At 40.3% G+C, this 23,560-nt stretch overlaps 1 protein-coding gene across 1 annotated transcript; it reads right to left on the bottom strand.

The window, feature by feature from the left end:
- Positions 1–2,235: 2,235 nt before the first annotated feature.
- LOC149235363 (uncharacterized) lies at positions 2,236–12,987 on the bottom strand. The gene is made up of 5 exons (XM_089461368.1): positions 12,875–12,987; positions 4,081–4,129; positions 3,738–3,907; positions 3,236–3,647; positions 2,236–2,486 (listed from the first exon to the last, which is right to left on the bottom strand). Exons 3-5 carry the CDS (start codon positions 3,875–3,877, stop codon positions 2,415–2,417), a joined length of 624 nt encoding a protein of 207 aa, XP_089317494.1. The 5' UTR covers positions 3,878–3,907; positions 4,081–4,129; positions 12,875–12,987; the 3' UTR covers positions 2,236–2,414.
- Positions 12,988–23,560: the final 10,573 nt, after the last annotated feature.

Here is a 23,560-nt window from a genome sequence, read left to right as displayed (position 1 = left end):
CTAAACTGACAAAAGGTTATCAACTAATCCTCAAAACCCTTTTTATGAATGAGGCCTCTATTTTCTTCATTTTCCATTATTTTCCTTCAATTTCCTCCTCACATGCAACCTTTGAACTTTCACCTCCCTTTTCTCCTAATTTCCATTATTTTCATAAATAAATGTGTCAAAAATTTCATTTTACCTTTCCAAAGCCTTAGCCATTGTCTTTCCCAATTTTCCTTAGTCATAAACAACAAAATGAACACCCCCTAGGATGTCTTGCCCAACATTCAACTTGGAATAAGTGTTCCATCAACCGTGGTTATTATTTTTGCCTTTATTAACTATTATTACATGGAATTTTCATGAAGCATGTTACAGATTGCATATCTCATACAAGATATTGTGCAAAGTCAAGCTTTTCAAGATCAATTAGTGACTTTTGACAAAAAGAAAAAAAAATCAAAGTTTAAATTAAATGTATCATGACTGAGCATAAATATATTTATTTAAATTTACAACTGATGTTATCCAAACCCCTTATTATCATGGCGATGTTGAGTTGAGATCTCACGTCATGTTGGTAATGGTTTTTCACTACATACAGTTAAAATTTACTTAAGCCTGATTGTTTGTACAATATGTTCCAAAAATCCTAATTGCTACCTGTTAGGAAAAGTATGTAACCAGTAATTTAATATGTGGCATGTATGGTATGGTTCTTTGGCCAAGGAGAGGTGTCAAGTGAAGACAGATGGATGCGTAGAAAATGTGGGTTGTTTTCATTTCAAGGTGTTGGATTGATTTTCTAGTGCTATTTTTTGAAAAGCCAACAAAGCACAACCCTAAAACAAGAGGCAATTTTACTCTAGAATGCAAGAAGCACATAATATGTTGAATTGTGAAATTATTTTGACTAAAATTATAATATGTATTTATGTTAATTTGAGTAAAAGTGTTTAGGCTAAAATGACTATCTAAATTGCCAATAACCGGGTGATCCTTTTTGTATTATAAAAATATTTTTTTTTTTGTAAAGTTTGTTTTAATGGTGATTAGTTGTATTAAAAAAAAAAAAAATTAAGAACTCCTCTCTGTGGAAAGATTGGAAATAAAAAGTCCCAAGCTAATTTTGTAAAATCTGAGGAAAACAATTCAATTCCAAGATCTTTAGTAGATGTTAAAAAAATGTTGTAAGGTTTAACATTTGAACTTAGTGTAAATAAAACAAAATTAAATAAAAATATATAAAATATAAAATTTGCACTTCACAGAGAGATTTGATTCCTCTTTACACTTGGTAAATCTAAAATTAAGATAAATCTAGACTAATTTTAAAAATCTTAAATCACAAATTAATCACAAACACACTTTAAAAAAAATAAAACCATCCTCATAATTAAATAAAAAAACATTACAAATTTAATAGTTAACATAGTAACCTTTTGTTTTCCTACTTTAAAGAGTCGATTATATATTTATTAAAATGTAATGTATGCCTCTAGTCATAATGGTTTTGAAACTTTTATGGTCAAGTAATGGAATATGTTATTTATAGATTAAAAATAAAAAATCAGATCAAATAAGTAAAAAAATTACATCATTAAACTACACAAAAGAAATATAAATCATTTATGGGTCGATTTAGAAAATAAATGTATAATTTGTACATCCATGTAAATACATATCGAAGGACCAAAATGTATTGACACATTGCTAAATATATATTTAACATATACACTAGACACATCCCAATCGAAAGCATGGATTAAGGACCCCAAATTATTTTTTTAGTAACTTCGGGTTGTTGATTAGTTCCCCCAATGTCCATTCGATGATGTTGTTGGACGTGTCGGTGCCTGCTATGAATAAATTCTACAAAAGAAATGTATGGAGCAATGCTAATAATATTAATGTATTAATTCTGCAAAACAAAAATGCATCGATTAATGTTATTTTTCAAACAATATCTATACACGTCTAAAGTATTTAGAGCAGTGAAAAGATCCCAGAGTAGATCTACCTCAGAAAATTGACTTAAAAATATCCTTAATCAATATATTTAATGCTTATGGTTTCGATTCGTTTTTAATTTTAAAATTTTAAATTATAAAAATGTATCTATAAAAATTATAGAGGATTATTAAATCAAACAAAGCGAGGCTGAATGGCAGCTAGTCGCTTGATTGGGGATTTTGTTAGAAAATTTACAAAGCGTCTCAAGTTCATAGTGCGTGTTGTTAAATGCAGTTGGCGAACTACATGCACATAGGCTTGATTATGGTTTTGACTTTGAGGTTGAGGATACTGCTGGTTACTATGCCCTTGCTGCTGCTGAGGCTTCTGAAGATGATGTTGACCAGAAAAACTCTGATTTGTTGAAGAAACCATCTGATTAAAGTAGGCAGTGTTCACGCCATTGAATGAAGAGGCTATCTGACCATTATTCTGGCTGGCCTGAAGTGGAAGCTCTTGCATAAGCATCTGTTGCGCTCTTGACTGGTCTGTAAACCCAAGCATACACAAAAACAATTGTGAATTATCACAAGTCTGCCTACAATATTAAACTTCAACCTACAGAAATGGAAGGCAAGTTCTAGAGATATCAAAGAGAGCAGCACTTACAGATTCCACTTTAACTTTAAAGGTATTATCTGCTTAAGTTACAGCTAAATGGTAACAACATTGTGCCCATCAGAAATTGTAGTTATGTAGTGGGAACTGATTTAAGGAACACTAAGCAAAAGGATAAAGCATCATAGATGGAATGCTTTCATTCCTAGGCAAAAAAAATCCCTGCAAACTGTTGATTACCATGACTATCCAAGAAAATATCATCACTCTTTTTATTGTACATTACTCAGATTTTTCATCAGGAAGCAGCAATATGTGTCAGACATCACAGAATATAAAGGAAGCCTACAGAAAAGTTTCTAACCCTTTATAACATCAAAGTTTCAAACGGAATTCCTTCCTAGTGTCTCAACTTACATTTGTCTAAATTTCCTCTCTATTTATCTTTCCATGGCTTCAAGTTCAGAACTGCAATAATCATTATTTTGTTTCTTCTGGGCAATACAGAAAGATTACCACATAACAGCTGAGCAAGGAACTCAAGTACCCAGTCTCCATTAAAATTACAGTAGCATTATCCTCCAGCATGCTCATGATGGTAGACAATACGTTACAGGGCTGAGAAAACATTATAAAGATTTTTTTGTCAAGGAAAGACTGGTGAAATATAGGAGGTTACCTGCAACATCTGCACATCTCTTGGCCTCCGAATCATACTTCCTGGAACATGCATGGTTCCAGAAGGAGCTGGACCACTGACAGGCAACCCAAGACCATTAGAAGAAAGCATGTTACTAATTCCTGAAGAAACCATCCCAGGAATTCCTGCTGATCCTAATCCTGGAAATCCTGGCCTTGGCAATGCCATTCCTCTGCCAAGTCCACACATCATTCTAGTGCCATTTCCTGCGGTTGGCACTGCACAATCATTTGAATTGGGTAAGCCAATAATTGGAAAACCAGCAGAAACAGTGACAACAGATGGTTGCAGGCTTCTTCCTGCCACCAGTCGATTATAATGTTGCAACCATTGTTGTTGCTCATCAATGGAGACAGAGAGGGACCTTCCTGAAGCAAATCTCTGCACATCCCTGCCACAAAACAAAGCAAAAATAAGTGTGCATCCAGAATGTATGAAAGCAATTAAATCTAGCCATATTAGGCACATAATGATACATTACCTTGCAGTGGCTCCAACGTTCAGACCTACCGATGAAGCTACCAAACCAGAACCCAACTGCACACTGTTCGTCCCCTGCAACAGAGTAAGTCCAGCTGACATAGGCTGTATCCCTGAAGATGCTCCTAGAATGTTGGCCATTGCCAGGCCACTAGCATGTGGAGAATGTAACTGATAAGGATAGAGGCAACGTTACAAAACCACAGCAGGGTTAGCCTAGCGCCAATAACTTGAACAACTCTAAACCGAACCATAAATTCATCTTTCTTTCAGCTCTGCTTCAAACTGGAGCAATCTATTCTGAATTGGAGACAAGAATGACGTAAGATCTTTAATAATCGTACTTCTTTTGGAGTCCTGGATTCCCTTGTCAGCGTCCAAAGACACGTTCAACTACCAAAAAATAAAGACAAGGAAATTTAGTAATCAAGTTTTTGAATATCATATATGACTGGTAGACTTTTAAACTAGTTTTAAAAAATATGTATATTATTCACATCCAATTGTGTCTTGAGACAAATTCCACAAACATGAAAAAATAAAACAGCGACCAAACCAAAACTAATATTAGACGCATGAACAATGATTCTGAAACAAAAGCTAAGCAGGGCTCACAAACAGAATTATAAAACACATTGAATTTCTCAACAACAATATAAAATAAACAATAGGACCAGCTGGGATCCCTACTATTTAGATGAGGATAATTTACCCAGCAGATCTTAGAATGACGACAATTTAAAATAAAATTGTTTCTCAACATCCTCACAACTTTCTGAGAATAAACCATGATAGCTTGACGTTTTATGGTGTCAGACCAGGAGTAACTCCAGACTTGGCAGAAAAACTGATTCATATATTTCATTAGGTAGCTATTGTTATATACATGAATGTGACTGATCAGTTCATCTTCTTGATGACTGTTCACATTCCAAATTCACCCAACCGCAGAGGATTAGGTGTCAACATTCCCCCCTTAATCTGAAGGGATGTTGGTGAGTCCAAGCATCGTTCTGAATCTTTCAAGCTTTTCTCTTCCAAGTGCTTTGGTGAAGATGTCTGCAATTTGCTCATTTGTGGAACAATGACGGAGATGGATTGTTTTGGCCTCAACATGATGTCGGATCAGATGATATTTAGTATTGATGTGCTTTGTACGATCATGGAACTTTGGGTTCTTGGCCAACTTTATTGCAGAGGTGTTGTCAATCATGAGTGGAGTTGATTGTACTTGTTTTACCTGCAAATCTTCAAGAATTTTCCTGAGCCACACAATTTCTTTCGTTGCTTCAGCTGCTGCCACATATTCTGCTTCTGTTGTGGAATCTGTTGGAACTGATTGTTTGCGTGATCTCCAAGAGACAGCTCCTGATCCAAGATTCATAGCATATCCTGAAGTAGATACTCCAGTTTCTTTGTCTCCATCGAAATCTGAATCAGAGTATCCAATCAAGCTGAAGTCGTCGACCTATGTATACTTGATTCCAAGGTCTTGAGTTCCCTTCAAGTACTTTAGAACTCTTTTTGCAGCAGACCAATGTCCCTCACAAGGCTTTTGCATGAACCTGGAGAGGATTCCAACAGTAAATGAAATGTATGGTCTGGTAGTAGTGAGGTAGATGAGACTTCTTACAAGCTATCTATACCTTGTTGCATCCTCAAATTCCTTTCCTTCGATAGATGTGAGCTTTAAGTTTTGTTCCATTGAAGTAGAAAGAGGATTGCACTCTGTCATGCCAGATCTGTTTAACAAATCTCCAATGTATTTTTTTTTAGAAAGAAATATGGATTTTGGATGTTGGGTTACTTCAATGCCAAGATAGTAATGAACATAGCCCAAATCAGTCATTTCAAAACTTTTTCCTAATTCTTTCTTTATGGATGCAATATAGCTTTCATTGTTCCCTGTCATTAAAAGATCATCTACATATATCACAAGATATACAACTGTTTTGCCAACTTTCTTGACAAATAAAGTTGCATCATCAAGATCAAAATGATTGAAGTTGAGTTTCAGAAGATGCTCAGTTAGTTTTTCATACCAGGCTCGTGGTGCTTGTTTGAGGCCATAGAAGGACTTCACAAGTTTGCATACTTTATGTTCATGTCCTTTCACAACAAATCCTTCAGGCTGGGACATAAAAACATTCTCTTTTAGATCTCCATTCAAGAATGCAGTTTTTACATCCATTTGATGGACTTTCCAACTGTTCTGAGCAGCTAGTGCAAAGAGTGTCCGGATGGTGGCCCATTTTGCTGTGGGGGAAAAAGTTTCCTCATAATCGACCCCTTCCTTCTATGCAAAGCCTTTTGCCACAAGCCTATCTTTGTGCTTGTCAAGTGAGCCATCAGCTTTGTATTTGTTCTTGTAGACCCACTTGCAGCCAATTGGTTTGGTTCCAAATGCAGGATCAACCATCTTCCAAGTGCCATTCTTTATGAGGGCTTCATACTCCTTTTTCATCGCTTCTTTCCATTCATCATGAGAAGCAGCTTCTTTGAAGGAAGTTGGTTCAAAATTTGTAGACAAGTTCAATTCACAATCATAAGTAACATCCATATCAATAGGTGAATTAGAGTCATCTACATCACCTCCATTTTGTTGGTTTGAATTTCTGGTTCCTGTTTTTCCAATTTCATCAGGATGAACACTTTCAAGTGTCTTTGTCAGCCACTTTGGGGGACCTTTCTGAGATGGTTCAGGCTGCTCTGTTGATTGAGTTGGGACTGAATCAAGACTGAGTCTCTCAATTCTATCAATTACATCACTTAAAGCATCATCCGTTGTTGGAGTTTCATGCAGGGGAGATTGTTCTTCAGAAGAAGATTCCACATGTTGATCTAGTATAGGAATCCCCCCTTCAAGATGTGGAATCTGATTATCAAATTCTTGAAATGATTTTGTTTTTTCGAATCTATCCAAGCGATCAAGTTGCCACTCAACAACATTGTCAGATTTGGATGATTCCAGAAAAATGACATCTCTAGATACAACAAACTTTTTATTTACTTCATCATAGAGGCGGTATGCTTTAGAGGTGTTTGAATACCCCAGGAAGATACACTTACGACTTCTAGCACCAAGTTTGTTTCTATGTACCTTTGGTATCAAAGCATAACAGGTGGAACCAAAGATCCTGAGATGTTTTACCGAAGGAACATGTCCATACCACAATTCATAAGGAGTCTTGTTTCTTATAGCATTAGATGGACATCTATTCTTTATATATGCAGCACATAGAACAGCATCAGCCCAAAACATTATCTTTACATTTTTGAAAAAGAGCATGGATCGTACCATATTCAAGATTGTTCTATTCATTCTTTCAACTACACCATTCTGTTGGGGATTATAAGGCACAGTTGTTTGATGTTTAATCCCATGTTGGCGAAGATAGTGTTCAAATTCATTTGATGTATATTCTTTTCCATTATCAGTGCGAATAGACCCAATATGAGATTGTGCATCATTTTCAATCCATTTATGAAAATTCTTGAATGTTTGAAAAGCATCAGATTTGTTCTTCAATAAATAAACCCAACACATTCTGGTGTAATCATCAATAAATGTCATGATATATTTATTTCCATTTGCAGAAGGAACAGGCATTGGACCACATAAATCTGAACGAATGAGTTCAAGCTTCCTATGTGCTCTTGAATGTGAATCATGAAAAGACTGTTTGCTATGCTTTCCTAGAATGCAAGCATCACATTGCTTATGTTTCCTAGGAATTGTAGGCAAACCAGCAACACCATTTTTCTTCAATAAGCGGAGACTGTCATAGTTTAAATGTCCAAATCTAGCATGCCATAATAAACTTGATGGAAGTGTACCTTCTTCATGATGAGAAATATATGAGAAATGTTGTGCATGAGCAGAGGTTCCTTGCAGTTTGAGAAGCCTTTCTTCTTCTATTCCCCTCATGACAAGTGAGTGGTCAGATGCTTTTCTTACCTCAAGCTTGCCATCAAACATATGAATGGAGTGACCTTGCTAGCGGATGTGGACCAAGGACAGCAAGTTTCTCTTGAGCTATGGGAGATATAGAACATGCTCCAGAAGAAAGTCTGGAAGACCAGGCAGTTTAAGCCTGATTGTGCCAAGCCCTGATGGCTTGATTTTTGACTGATCTGCAAAGTATACTGCTCCATCAACATTGTCAGTGAAATCTTCAAAAAAATCTTTTCTATGAGTCATATGACAGGTTGCTCCTGAATCAAGCAACCAATCATTTTTCGAAGAAGCAAGTGAAGCATTAAACAAATCTTCATTTACTCCAATGTTACATTGTGCCTCAATATAGTGAGCGGATTCAGGTGCTTTACCTTTGTCTGTATCATCAGTTTTACCTTTCTGCTGGTTTCTTTTCTGCTCAATTTTTTCCCATGGTAGCTTGCATGTAGAAGCATCATGTGATCCATTTCGTTTGCAGCGAATGCAATGCGGATCTGCTTTTTCTGCTTGAGAATGTCTGCCCCCCCTGCCTCTGAAGTATCTTCCTCTTCCTCTTTGTCCACCTCTTCCTCTTGTAGAATCTTGAGCATGATGCTTTTCTTTATGAGCAAGGCAAACAGTCTCTTCAGAAGATTCAGGGACTATCTTCTTTCCAAAGGCTTTCTCTCTTTCAGCAAACTTTTTCACAAGAGAATCAAAGGTTATATCTTTAAGATTTCCATTTGCTTGTAGAGACTCAAGATAATTGGAGTAAGTAGGATAGAGTGCCTTGAGAAAAGCAATAAGAGGGATATCCAGCTCAACCTTAGTGGATTTAATATCATGCATTATAGACTTTACTTCAGATGCAAGAGCAAGAGGATCATTATTTTTCAGTTCAAGAGTGAAGAGTTTAATCATGAGCTGAACAACTTCAAGTGCAGAATGTGAGTCATAGAGTTCTTTCAGCTTTTGTAAAGCTTCAAAGGCAGTTGAGTATGATGAAATATGGCGACTTACTTCTTCATTTACAGATGCTGCGATTAATGCATAGGCTTTTTTGTTCTTGTTTTCCCAAATGACGAGCTCTTTGTCTGATGTAGGCTGCACTGGGTCATTTTCTCCTTCTCCGACACAGACTCCTTTCCACAAATCATTGAAGATGAGGGTGTGTTTTATCATCCGGGACCATTCAGGATAGTTCTCCTTGCCAGTGAGAACTATTCCTACCATAGAGATGATTGAATGCATTCTGTGAAAAAAAAAATAACTTTTGCTGATAGAATAATACTTCTAATGGCAAAAAGAATGTGCTTTTGTGGAGAAAAAGAACTTTTGCTGCTAAAAGAATGATTCTGATTCTGCTACGCCATTTATATATTATTGACTATTGAAATGAATGCTGATAACATGCTACCACTTGTGCTATTAACTTTATTCAATTTTACAAGTTCTTAAGTTCCTGTTTTATGACTTTGACCCATTCCTAATTTCCAATCTCATTTTTAGAAGTATACGGACTTGAAAGCGTGGGCATAGTCAATGGGGCTTCGTTGATTGGTAGCGTGGGGATTCGTAACCATGGGCATTTTAAAAATTGCAGGCTTCAAACATGCTGCACGCCCAGCTGGATGCCGTGGTGGCCGCAATGGCAGACCTCGACTTCTTGTAGGTTAAATTAGCAATCAACGAAACAGGCTGGCTAACCGCACCGCACCATATATCACAGCATATATATGTCACATAAAAATTGAGCGTAGTCTTTAGCCGCATTCGATACCATGTCAGTTCATACCATTCATCCAATCTTTAGCCGCATTCGATACCAAGCTTTTCACAAAGTTTGAGTCGGAAAACCACTCTTTTCTGCTCATGAGCTACTGCTCCAGAGGGGACTTCAATACGCTCAGGCAAAGGCAGAAGAACAGGAGGTTTTATGAGTCTGCTACTAGATTCTATGCAGCAGAAGTTGTGCTTGCACTAGAGTATTTGCACCAGCATGGAATTTTGTACAGAGACTTGAAACCTAAAAACATATTGCTTCAAGCAGATGGGCATATCATGATCACTGATTTCGATCTCTCGCTTATCATCAACAATCCACGAGGAGAGTGTAAGACAAAGGATTCTTACAGGGATCAAAAAGGATTCTTACCAAGGGGGGAATGTGCGAGGCTTGATGTGGAGCGCCTCAAGTATCTTGACTGTTCAATTTCAGATGTCAGGCCTATGCAGGTCAGAGACAAGCGTTATGGACAGAGCGCAGTGGCAGAGGCAGATTATTTTAAAACAAAAGGGAATAAAGCAGAGGCAGAGGCAGAGGTCAGGACAGAGGAGTTACAAGGAGCATAATAGCTAAAACAAGGAGTTGGCTCTGATACCATGTCAGACCAGGAGTAACTCCAGACTTGGCAGAAAAACTGATTCATATATTTCATTAGGTAGCTATTGTTATATACATGAATGTGACTGATCAGTTCATCTTCTTGATGACTGTTCACATTCCAAATTCACCCAATTATAGAGGATTAGGTGTCAACATATGGTTCAAACAACATTTACAAAGCATATATACAGAGATAACAAACATTGCTAGAATGGTTTGAGATTCGAATCCAGAAACCAGAAGTTCTTTTTCAGGAGATAAATGCCAGTAATTTTGGTTCGCCAACTGTATCTGGGATGATATGTGTATATAAGGAACATCCATCTGGTAAAGGCTGACACTTTGTGGTGTTTACCTATGGCCCACTCCACATTCTAAATAAATATAAGCCAGAAAACATGCGTGTTTACATTACTATTTCTCTTTCAAATAGTATTTTTGGTTTCTGCTCCATTTATGCTCTCCTTGCAGAGACCACGAAAGAGACCTATTTGTGATCCAGAAAACAGGTATGCTTACATAATTACTACTATTTCAGCTAGTGTTTTGGATTTCGGCTCCATTGATATTCTCCTAACACAGCCTGAAAGGAGCCATTTGTGGTTGTGGATAGCTGATAACTCCTTGGCTTTTAGGAGCTAGTTTGAATACAATCAACTAGGCAGGTGTTAAAGATGAGGTTCTTTCCTCTCATTGATGGCAGGCAAAAAATTCCTCGAATGCCCTTTGCTAATCTCTTCATATTGTAGACATAAAGTGGAAGCAAAAGCACATGATCCATGCCAAGCACTACACTTGGTCCAACAAGTAAAACAAAGTTTAAGGCCGAGACACAGACCATTCCTTGTCTTGGCCTTAACCCCAGATCTATCCCTCCTTGAAACATGATAATATCCAAGGAATGATGATCTCCCTGTAAAATTCTACAAGGGTTTCTGAGACAGTCCAACAAGTAAAACAAAATGGCCTTTTCATTCCCAATTGATTTTACTCAGTGAAACACATTCATTGTTAAGCTTATTGTTTCCCACCTCAAGCCATTGGAGTGCAGGAAAATTACTTAGCAAATGTGTAACTTACTTCCCTGTTCTATTGGCTGTGTTGAGTGGAATTTGTGGTGGGAATGTGCACAACATCCTACTAACCAAGTTTAAGGCTGAGACACAGACCATTCCTTGTCATGGCCTTAACCCCAGATTTATCCCTCCTTGAAACATGATAATATCCAAGGAATGATGGGCTCCTTGTAAAATTCTATAAGGGTTTCTGAGACACCATTGGGAAACCTTTTAAATGTGTGCTTGGAAGCTCTTCATCTAGAACCACTTGCAGAGCAAACTAATGCAGGCATCATCAATATAAACCACAACTCGGCCAACAGGAACTCAATTAATGATCCCAGGCTAATCATTCTACTTTACGTGGCTTACAAGACTCCTGCAGAAGTATTAACCACAAAAAAATTAAGCTTGAAAACTATCTAGTGGGCTGGAGAAATTCATCAAGAAGATCTGCTCCTCAAGATTGATTTTGATAAAGTCCTACACAGATTAGAATGGTATATTACTTCAGATATGATGACATGGATTGGTATCCTAAGGTCAAAAAAGCAATGAGGTACAACGTTGAGAACATAACCAATCAAGTTATTCTGCAATGGTCCATCAGAAAGGGTTTTCTTTGTCCAATAAAAAATTACATCGCAGTTAATGCTCTAGGTTAGCTAGAGTCAAGTGCAAATCGAAGGAATGATCTTTATCAGGTGCCTACAAGATGTTTTAAAATCCACTTTGTAGATGACTCTGTGCTCTCTCTAGAATTAGCCCAATCTTTGGATATGATGATGTGTTGGATTTGGCCCAAGTTCGAGAAAGCAATGAGCATTATGTTCACCAAAGCATCTGTTAGGTTTCAAGCTGGGCATCTATCATTAAGAAACAAGTTCCAACTAAACCATAATTAACAATTACATATGAATCAGGTGATTTTTTATTCAAACATGGATGGCATAACAATGTTGACAATGTGAAAATGGAAGAACTTCTACAAGCTGGTGTTGAGACAACGCCCAGTCAACCCAACGGCAAACTGATTAGGTTCTGATGGATGTGCAGCAATCACAAGCAGATAGACATTGCCACTGCACATATAAATCAACACAAATCCATGGTATAATTTTGCTCTAAAATGGAAATGCCATTGAACTTTTGAAGTTTTCAATTGTGCTATGAGATAGCTAAACCTGCTAACCTACTCAAGCCCAGGTGTATATATATGGAAGGTGCAATATGGCAATGTGGCCTCAAGCTTTCTTAATCAAATACTCCAACAGCACCATCGATGAAGCTAACATAGATTAGAAGGCCGTCACATGAGTATGTTGCATTTGAAATTGATGCAGATAGTGAATCATGGGGCGTCCACTGCAATGCAGACATGTACAACAATCATGTGTCATTTTAACATCTTTTTAGATTCCCTGGCAATCTTGTCGTTAAAAGATGATACATAAACCAATCTTGCTAGCCAGAGATAAAAAGTAAGAAACAAGGAAAATACTTGTCTAATTTGTACTGTATAAGATTGTGAGCAGTAATCATTTTTCTGAAATTGCATCATATCCCAACAAATTCCTTCAGAGATTCAGCCCTCTATATTCAAAATTCTGAATTGGGTTCTTCCAAATTCACTATAGAATGCTTTAATTGACATAAAACTAATACTCACGAGTGGAGAAATGAGATGAAATTTCATGAAAATTGGCTAAAATTCAATGGAACGGGCAAACACAAATCGATTAGTTTCGCAAAAATACCTGATCAGATGCAAGACACACCAGAGAGGAAACTGTGGCGTATGATGAAATCCCTTGCAGCTTTTAAACTCAATCAACTGAGAAACGACAGTGCACCCTGAAATTTCAAATTTAAAATAAAGATAAAAAATCAATCGATTTCAATAAGAATAAAAATGAAAATCGTAACATTTATCCACCTTGTGGGCCCTACATGAGGGCCATGTGCCTAACACCTCTCTCTCCATAGCATAACATGCAAGCTTACACCTTTGTCTCCTTAAAATAGCATGCAAGCTCTAAAGCAGGCCACCTAAGGTTGCATCAGGCTAACATCTGTGAGTAGGCAGATTGAAACCCGAGCAGGAAGATTGAAACCTGAATTCTTAGATTATTCATTTACCTAGTTCCTTAGCACGAACATTCAATGAATATGAATTCATATGTCACAAAACCCTTGACTAACCGCGTAAACAGCCTTAGCCTTCCTCGGTACAGTTTGTCAACAACAACTTCGAGCCCTAGAAAGTGGAGATTGCAAGGTCCACATGACTCGCAGGCCCAAGGGATCAGAGGAAAACCTGATTTCTACTGCGCCCATCTGAAGATCGATTCCGTTAAGGGTCTGGGTCTTACACCATCCAAGACACACACAGAGCACAGCAGATTAATGATTGAAGCTAAGGCGTATTAGCTCGCTCGCTTGTTAAGGTACAGAGTTATCATGGTTGCTTTCTCCGCTTAGAGCTCGCGGCGCTAGGTCTTGACAACGACTGGGGTACGGGTTGAGAAATGTTACACAGAAACAGTAGCTAGTTTCGAACCCTGCTTAAAAAACTTTCAGAGGTAAGAGCCTTTCTAAGTTTCCTATTACGCAGAAAGAAATCAATAGATCAAATTTGTGTGTCCTTTGAGCACAGTTGGGTGTTTTTTGAGCTGCATTTTCATTTGGAAGGAAAGAGTCGTGAGATTTCGGAAAAATGAGGAAAAGAAGCACTTTTTACCTGGCCGCAGTCAGTAGCAGGACAAGAGGCGCCCTTGACAGGAGCTCCAATCCGTGTATCTTTGTTTGAACCAGGTAATGCCCTTCATCCGCTTCTTCGCACATCTAACGACGAACCACACAATACTCGAGCCAAGAGTCACATTCAGCTCACCGGCGCCAGAGCCAATGCCGAAGCGCTGGGCAAGACCGGGCGACGGCTCAAACGATTGGCGCACACTCTCGGCCTGCGATTCGAATTCAACCCCTCCACAGGCGAAGTGCTTTCACGCAAGGAACTTCAACCAACAAACTCCCTGCAGCGAGAATAAACCCCGGCTCTGACTAATTGATAGCTCGGTGAAAAGCCCTTGCCCCTCCTTTTTCTTCTTTGGCGGCTTCGCACCTTCATAAAATAGAGATAGGAACCAGATGTGCACCTCAGCGAGATGGCTTAATTACATATATAATACACTCTGCTTTCGGTCGAGATTACCAACATTGTGGCCTTCCAAGGCCACGGCAGGAACGAACGCCACCAGAACTGGTCACAGGGTATGGGCTCGCAGGAAGGGTAAGCTTTCGTGGCGGTTGCCTCGCTGTAAGCCCCCGAGACTCCCTTGTAAGCAACGCAGAGATGGGATCCATGATTATTGCAGTCACGCTTCCTGATTCAGAGAATTGCAGCGTTACAGAATGATTTCCCCCTAACACAGAGAAACAAAAAAGCAGGCTCTGCGAAGGGATGGCTCTGGTCAGGTATGTATCGATTTTACCAATGTTCGTTAGCTTAGCTTCTTCTGGTTCTGTATTAGGCCTGCCTGAAACACAGGCTTGAATGACAGCTTGACAACTTGAGCCTGAATGACCAGGTGGACTTGTGCCAGAGCAACATGCAGAGTAGACACTACAGACACATTGCAACAGGCACATGTCTTCCCATCTTCATGCAGCAACCTGTAGGTCTGAAAGTACAATGTGCCAAGCATTATCCCAAGCATTAAACGCCTAGGATTAATGCTAGCATTAACGGGATGTTTTACACTGCTCTAACATTGATTGGAAAAAAATAATTATATATAACCTATGTTTTTGCCTCCGGCCTCGGGAAGAGGCCAAATAACACAGTAAATTATTATGTACCAAAAAACTTTCGGTATACTCCTCAACCAGCGCTAAGAAGCAGGTCACAAACAGGTCAATTAATGTTAACATCTTGGTTTCTGATTACTATAGTCCCTGGCCATTGCCAGATGGCAGGGACTAATAAGACGTAAACATTATGTTGGATACCTATAGTAATAGGTTTCATATTTCATGATTGGCAAGAGAAAAGCCAAATATGCTCTGCTTTGGTATCCCAAAGATCCCATATTTCCTAGAAAGCAAGAGCTGGGTAAAGTGTTTCAAGTATTGAGGACCTTATTTCAATTTTTGTGGATGATTCAACAGTTTAATCTGGATCATGCCATGTTTCAATTTTGAGTTGTAGAATAGAGAAAGAGGTCTGTCCAAACAGCTTAATCTTGGCAGACAAGTAGTTCAGGTAGAGAAGCAAAGGTTCCCAAAAGTTTAATCTGGGACCTTGGAAGACATAAGGGTAGAAGTAGATAGAGAAAAAGAGGAAAAAGCCAAAGAAAAGAAAAGGCAATTGAGGGTTGCAAGTTCAAGTGCCCCTCCAAGAAGAAACAAAAAAATGCTAGGCAAAATAGTTGGGTAGGCAGTTGTGGTTGCAGAAAGAATAAGATCACCATTACACAACTATCAATAGGTCTCTTGCCAAGGCAATTAATCTATCAGCAAGCAAAGTGGTGAAGTCCATGAAATTACAGCAAAGAGCATCACTAACTTCCTCTCTTTCCCTCTCTACTCCATCACTAACACCCCCTTTCTAAATTCCCCTCCTTCATTCATATTAACTCCTAATTCTACTATATAACCTCCCTTATCTTACCCCACCCCTAATATTATTAACACTAAGGTGTATAAAACCCCAAATCTTATGTATATTCCCTCCCCTAGGCATAATAGCCATGTATTTTTCAAAAGGGGCCAAATGGCATCTGGCCACTTTGGTGAACCTATTCCACCCTTTTTCCCCTTTGCTGCAAGTCAATTTGCCTTCAAATCACCTCTGCATTGCTAAAACCCACTTTCCAAACCCATTTTGCCTATAAAACCTTTGCAAAGGTCAAATGCCCGCCTCTGGCACGTTTCCCAATCCTACCGCATTGTGGTTCAATCAAAACATTTGCAAAAACCCACATAAAACCCACAAATTTTAATTTTTCCGCCCGCAATATCAATGGCGCTTGTTTCTCCTCCGCCAGCCGTCGGATCAAGCCCATCAGATCCGACGGCCTACAGCAATATCGGAGCGCCTCCCGTGGCCGCACGTTAACTTCCGGGGAAGTGACGTTGCGCCTCGTCACGCCTCCTCCACGCGTCGGGCGCTAAACCATCTCGGAGCCCGCTCTGACATCCTCCGCGCCGTACCTTAACCGCCCGGGAAACCGCAACGGTTAAGGCCTTAACCGTGACCGCCGCACGTTAACCGCCACCTACCCGCCGCTAATTCGCCGCCACGTTTGCCTGCCCGTACCCGCTTATGTTATTGGCCCACCTCACTGCTGACTGGACTGCCACCTCGCCGAACCTTTGACCAGTCGCCCACTGCCACGTCGCCCGATGACGTCAGCTGACGTCACCTCACCATGACCCACCAATGACGTCATGCTGACGTCAGCAGAAAAAAGCGCCAAATGGTAAAATGACCCATATTTACCAATTTTTCCCGTGTTTTTACCATTTTCACTGTGTTTTTTACTGAGCGCTCTGCTTGACCATTTGAACTCGAATTTTCGCCAACCAGCCGATTAGCCCGGGCGACCTCCTCAAAAAAGCACCTGTGCACCTGTGTTTCAACCTCTGCTCGTCGAATTACAGGTATTTAGACCATTTCGCCCTCCATACGACCTTCATTAAGCTCAAAATTTCTCACAGGGATAATAGAACCATAAAAACTATATTTACACCGTTCATTCCCCTTCATTCCTCCAGCATTGTCATTGTGAGGGCCAAGAAACACTGGCAGAGCTCTAGAAACCTGCAATTCCCATTAAACCTCTGTAATTCTGCGTTTTCCCGGCAGAATTGCTAATAGACATAATTCACCGGTTATAGAGTTCAATTACACCACAGAGAGGTTCTATCACTAGACTCCAGTAGTATTTCAATTGCTACTGAGAGAATTCCCCTTGAATACTCAAAACCTCAACTGTTTCCACAGAAGACTGTCTCCAGACTGTGTTTTCACCATTCCACCTGTCTATTTGCAATTCTGGTAACTTGAACAGCTATGGAGACCCCTATTGCACTGAACATTAAGCCCATCAATGCACCTCACCAAGAACTAGCATGGAAAGCCCTGGGGGACATGGACTACCAAATGCTGGATTGGTTTCCCATGGGAACCAAGTATAATGTGTTAATGCTGAATGAACTAAGAGCCCAGCACCTCAGTGGAGCAGATATCTTGGGGATTTGGGAGTCAAATTTGCCCATATACAACCTTCCCCAAGTCAATCCAATGCCAGAGCTCATTTACAGCTGCCAGGAATGCTATGACCCCAGCCAAAGGGCAGTCATAAGCCCCACAGGCCTAGTCCTGTTCCACATCACCCCAGAGAGCATAAACCAGATGCTGCACTTCAGTACAGCCAAGAAATTGACCCCTCTGTCCATGCAGAATCTGATTAACACAGGGATCAAGCTGTCCAGTGACCAGATTATCAAAATTAACCAACTGTTTGTCACACCAAGCTCAGAAACAGTCAGAACCCCTCCTATTGGGTACCGTTATCTGAATGAGTTGGGCAGAATGCTGGTGGATCTGATTAGCTATGTCCTAGGGTTCAGGGGGCTGGAAGATGTAGATGAAAGTCTAATGGCAATGCTGTCCATGTTTGCCCCTGGTAAGCCTCCAGCTGTGCAGTATGACTATGCAACCTACATAGCAGAGAAAATCCATGATCAGTTCATGAATCTGAAGAGGGAGAGACTGTTCAGGTACTCCTCATATATCTATCATTTATTCCTTTTCTATCAGCCAGCTACCTTCTCTGTTCCTTTGAGGCCACTCAATGCCCAAGGAAGCCCAAGATCAGTTGTTTTCTGGACCTCTGTGTTTCATTTTACCTCAGTATCACCCTATACATACTGTGAGTTCATTGATTTATTTGTTCATCCGGCCCTAACAGTTCTGCAAGGCTCTCCTCCTCCTAGATTAACCGATGAAATGAGGAGGATTCTACATCTGAACAAATCCTACAATATTGGCAACTGGTACTTCTACCAGAACCACACAGTCATTAGGATATATGGCTGTGAAATGAACCCATTTAGGTTGCCAAGGTATGTCCCCATGAGGCTTTTTGCCTTGGAGTATTTCAGGCAGTTTGGGAACTCAGATTACCTTCATTTTCAGAGTAGGAACAAGAAGTCACAACTGAAGGTAAGAAGCCAGCTAGGTTCCTTCCTGTATAACAAGAAAGAGGAAGGATGGAAAGAGGCACACAGCATGCTGGAAGGCCTCAGATTGCAGACCAGTTTTGAGTGGATTCCTTATGACCCCAATCATACTATCTCCCTCAGGAGAATTAGATACAGACTGGGCAACTATGCACATAAAAGACAACCTGAAATAGAAAAGTATGCCAATGCACTAGATTGGGAAGAGGGTACACTAATAGAACAACTCACTGAGGTAGAATTGCTTGAGAAAGAAGCCAGGAATGTACAAAAGGAAACTGACTTGGAAACTTGTGGACAGGTGCCCCACTCCTACAGAAAGCAAAGTGGAACAGCTGCTGGATCTTCAGCAGCACAGCAGCAAACCACTGAGAAGACATCCCAGGCAGCAAGCAAAGACAAAGGTAAACAGGTGGAACAGCCACCTGTATTGACAGAGGAACAAGTGGACACCTTGCTACAACAGCAAGAAGAAATGGAACAGCAAGAACTGGGGCAGCAACAAGAAAAAGCACAGTCCAGTGAACAGCCCTTGCAGCAGGAAAAGGGGACAGATCAACCTGGTAATACTGAGCAGCAGCCTCAAACAAAGGTGCCTCCCAGGACAGACACCAATATTGACACATCAGTCCTCCAAACACCACAAAAGGAGGATGTGACAAGGAAAAGGGAGAGAGAGACCCCCCACACCTCATCTTTCATCAGGGGAGAGAAGAGACAAAGACTAAATGACTCCCAAGAGGAGGACATAGCAGTAAGGCAGGCCATGGGCATGGGCCCACCCAGTGGAGAACTTTCGGCCAGCTCATCCCAGCGAGGACATGACATGACTATGGGAGGAGAGGTCAGCTCCTCCGGTCAAACCAGAAAAGGACAGTCAAGTATAAAACAGCAATTCATTGACATAAAAAGGAGGAGTGATCCAATAAAAGTGCAGCTATATGATCACTTGTTGAACCTAGCTCCTAGCAACCAGCAGAGACTCATGTCTGCTTTCGATGTGAGCGAAGGCAAAATGATAATGAGCCACTTCATGCCTACAGCTTTGCAGCCTCAGTCCACCTCGGACTATCTAAGAACCAACATGGAGGTTCTTGCCAAAGACATACACCCCATGGACAAGATTGAACTGCATAAGCAGACTGGTGAAATGGTGTATGCCTCCCTGGCAGATGAGACATTAGAGAATTATAAATTAAAGAGCAGCCTGGACAACACAGCTTCTCAGCTGGAGTTAGAAAGAGCTTCATCACAAGCCAAGGACAATAGGATCAAGTCCTTGGAAGAGGTAATCATAGAGATAGGGCATGACCCTAAAGATGTCAAAGGCATCCAAGAGCTCCTGAAGATAAGGGATGCAGACATGGCAGCCCTAAGAAAGAAAATCAAACTCCCGGCCACCATCCATCCACAGACAGATGAAGTTGCCCAGCAAAGGCAAGAGAAAGATGCTACAGATCTGCTGGTGTCCTTATACAAAGAGCTGGTCAGGACTCAGGACCAGCTAGGACAAACTGAAGCTGCAAAGGCAGCACTACAGGAAACACTGAAGCAAAGAGAAGAGGGCCAACCCTCCCAGCCTCCTCCTGTCATAATAAATCTTGAGGAAACCCCTCCAAAGATTACTCCTCCTCCTCAGCAAACAGAAACTACAGCACCATCCACAGCAGCAACAACTACAACATCAGAACAGGCTGCTAGCTTAGACATGCAAAAGCTGCAAGCTGAGATCCAAGCCATGGAATCTCAAATGAAAGAGCTGGATGAGCTTAAGAAAACCTTGACTAAGGTAAATGAAAGGTTTGACAAGAGCAAACAGAATGAGGCAGCCAAGGACAGAGAGGTAAAAGCTCTTAAGAGAAGAATTGTTGAACTAGAGAAGGAGCTTGCACTAGAAAAGGTGACAGCTGAAATGAAAGCAGTGCTATGGAGCAACATTGGAAGGTCCATTGCCAAACAGTGGCAATATATTGAGACCATGGATGAGCAAATGGTGCTCATCACTAAAGCAAACAAAGAAATACAGAGAGCCAGGGCGAGCCTTGGACACATGCCAGAAGCTGCTACTAGGATAATCAATACTCTGAACTATAAGACTAGCTCTCAATTAGCTGTCATGGGAATCACCAACAGGACAGAAACAATTGCTGTAGCCAAAAGAGTCATTACATTGAGGAACTTGGTTGGAACACTGGAGAGGAGGACACAGGATATGCAAACTGAAATCAACAGATTCCTGGAGAAATTCGTGGCACTACAGAACAGAGGCCTCCCCAGCATTTTAAGCAGTGTAGGAAGACTGCTCACCCTAGAGAATTACAATAAGAGAATTGATGCCCAGGCAGTAGCAGAGATTGCACAACCGCCCAGCACTTCAGCAGAACCAGGGCCAGCCACCGGGCAGAGTATGTATGACAGAGTGGAGAACCTGTTTTTCCTCATGAATGAAGTTGACCATCTGTTTGATACACCACCTAACTTCTTCAAATTCACAGAAGCAGATGAAACTCTAGGGGCAATCTTAGCACACCAACTGCCCACACAGGATGCCTGGAGAAATTTGACACAGACAGTTTTGTCAGGCCAGAATCAGTAACGCCATTTCTACAGGCAAATAAGCATACATGCGCAGGCACAATTTTGAAGAAAGAGATCTACAGGGAAGAGGCAGAAGCTGAGCCAACTCAGCAGGACCATTAACTCGCCACAAGCAGCAGTCACAATCACAGGTGACAAGTCCAGGATACAGCGTACAAAGCCTTAAAGATAGATCTTCCAGCATTTATTCAGAATATCTCGACCGACTTAGCTGTTCCCAAAGGCTAAAATATCTTCTGACAGAGCATTAAAATGCCTGTACTCTGTAATCAATGCTGCATTAAATTTTGATCTTAATATCTTAAGTAGTTGGTAAGAATGTAAAATCTGAGATAACTCAGAACTCAGATATTTTGTAAATCACCGCAAGTATATATTGACCCTTCACAGCAGTTGAAGGGGTTGTTGTTATTTTCTTTTGAAAAGCTCTAGCTCGTTGTAATATTTTCAGAGAATTAATACAAAGGAAGAATGGAATTTCCAAGGCTTGGTGTTCTTTGATGTATTGTGGTGAAAGATGAATGTTACAGGATTCCAGGGTGTTGCATAAAACAGCAAGTATTCTCAATTCTCTTTGTTATGTGTTTTTGAGTTTTTTGTTCTCTTTTGTTGTTCAAATGTTTTTACACTTGATAGCAAGGTGAAAGGATAGTCCCAGGATTTAACAATGTTTACCCTGGACTCAAACTGAGCTATTATACATGTTTTCCTCAGATACAGTGACAGAATTGTAATTCTTAATTGCTGCATTTCAAAACTGTGTCTTTTACTGTGACAGTCATTCTCAGGGATTCAATTTTGCCCCTAAGACCTCTGTTTTCTCCTCTTAAAGCTGTCTGTTGGGAACATATAGATAACAAGTGAAAATTCTTAAATGCTTTCACTGTTTGTATTACCTGTTTCCAGTAATTTAATCAAAAAACCTGTTCTATTAAGCACTCAAATGGCCCTGTAAGTTCCATCTTTCATCTCAAAGTTTCAAACACATATAGCCACAGACTCCATTGCCCAATGGTACTCAATCTCTCAGAAAACTACTTCACTAGAACCTAAAAGGAGTTTCATCAACCAAAACATAAGCAAAAAACCAGTACATAATAGCTAGCCTAAAACCCTATCACAAACAGTTACAAATCATAAAGAGAGAGCCCTCTCTGATCACAGTTTGGCTAGAAACAGTGATCCGAAGATTGGTTAGTGGTTACCCCGGCCGTATTCCCTTGGGAGTCATAGGGAACAACCTGGGTGTTAACATAAATGGCGACTCCACTGGGGACTTTAAGATTTCTTCAATTACTATCTATTTCCAAAAGCTACCATCAAGCCTGAAACTAGCCAAGAGGCCTCAGGACTGTTTCTGTAAACACAGGGACAGCTTTAGGGAAGAGCTAACTAGGGAAACTTCATCCTAGCTTTGAGACCTATATAGTCATTCCAGAATTCTTACCTAGTCCTTGTACATACAAAACCTTCTGTATAAAGTTCTAATAGAATACTTAGAAGCTGGCTCCCAAAAGGAACCCAAGGCACACTAGGGCAAACCCTGACCCTGATCAACCCATCATTGTTGATAATCCAAATATCATACCAAAGAACATAAGGAGACAGCAAAAGCAGGAGAAGCTTGCTGATTCAGATATAAGTTTAGACCAACCTATCCTCATTCCAACTCCTTGTAAAGTCCTTTTCCGTTCCACACCTAATTCCCCTAGCTCATCATCAACACCTCACAGCCCTTCTCTCCCATCTTCACCATCTGCACACACTCCCTCAACCAGTTCCCCACTTATTACCCATCCTCTTAACCCGGTTACACCTGTAATCCCTGTTGTCCCATTTGTTCCTATTAACCCTATAAATCCCATAAACATGGCTAACAGATATGCACCTCTGCAGATACCAACCAATGCTCCAGCTCTACCCCAAGACTACCAAACTAGACTCTCATTTTTTGACTCCCATGGCCCTTTGACAGCCATCCAGCATGCTAAAAAGATGCAAGACCACTTTGAGACCTATGAAATAGATGATGACAGTGTTAGGATGAGAATTTTTGTTCAAAGCTTAACTGGGGATGTCAGAACTTGGTTTAGATCCTTAAATGCAAATTCCATTGCAACCCCTGAAGTTCTATACCAGGAATTTACCAACAGATGGGAGAAAAAGAGAGATCCGCACCATATACTTGGTGAATATAACACTATTAGAAGGGGTCCCCAAGAAACGGTTTTGGAGTATTGTGCTAGGTTCAACAACATATACAATGCTATCCCCCAGAACTTAAGGCCCCCTCCTGATTTGGCCCTTTATAACTTCCCTGATGGTTTTGATTCTGATATGGCCTATCAGTTGAGAGAAAGAGACCCTCCAACCCTTGCAGAAGCCCAAAGAGTTGCAGTCACTGTAGAGGCCAACGTAATTGCCAAAAGAAACAGGGCAAAGCTGGAAAAGAAGGTTGGTTCCAAAGAAGAGCCCTCAGGTTTTGATCAAAAGTTGGATGCAATACTAAACAGCATGAAAAGACTAGGTGAAAGAGTGGAATCAGTAGAAAGAAAGTCATCATGGGAGGCACCACAAAACAATTCTCCTAGAAACCC

The sequence above is a fragment of the Pinus tabuliformis genome, chromosome 8, assembly GCF_031772625.1.
Source record: "Pinus tabuliformis cultivar Carrire ecotype Pingquan chromosome 8, CPIR1, whole genome shotgun sequence".
NCBI classification, from domain to species: Eukaryota; Viridiplantae; Streptophyta; class Pinopsida; order Pinales; family Pinaceae; genus Pinus; species Pinus tabuliformis.
The sequence above is the reverse complement of the archived record's forward strand: the minus strand, read 5'-3'. Positions and strand labels throughout refer to the sequence as shown.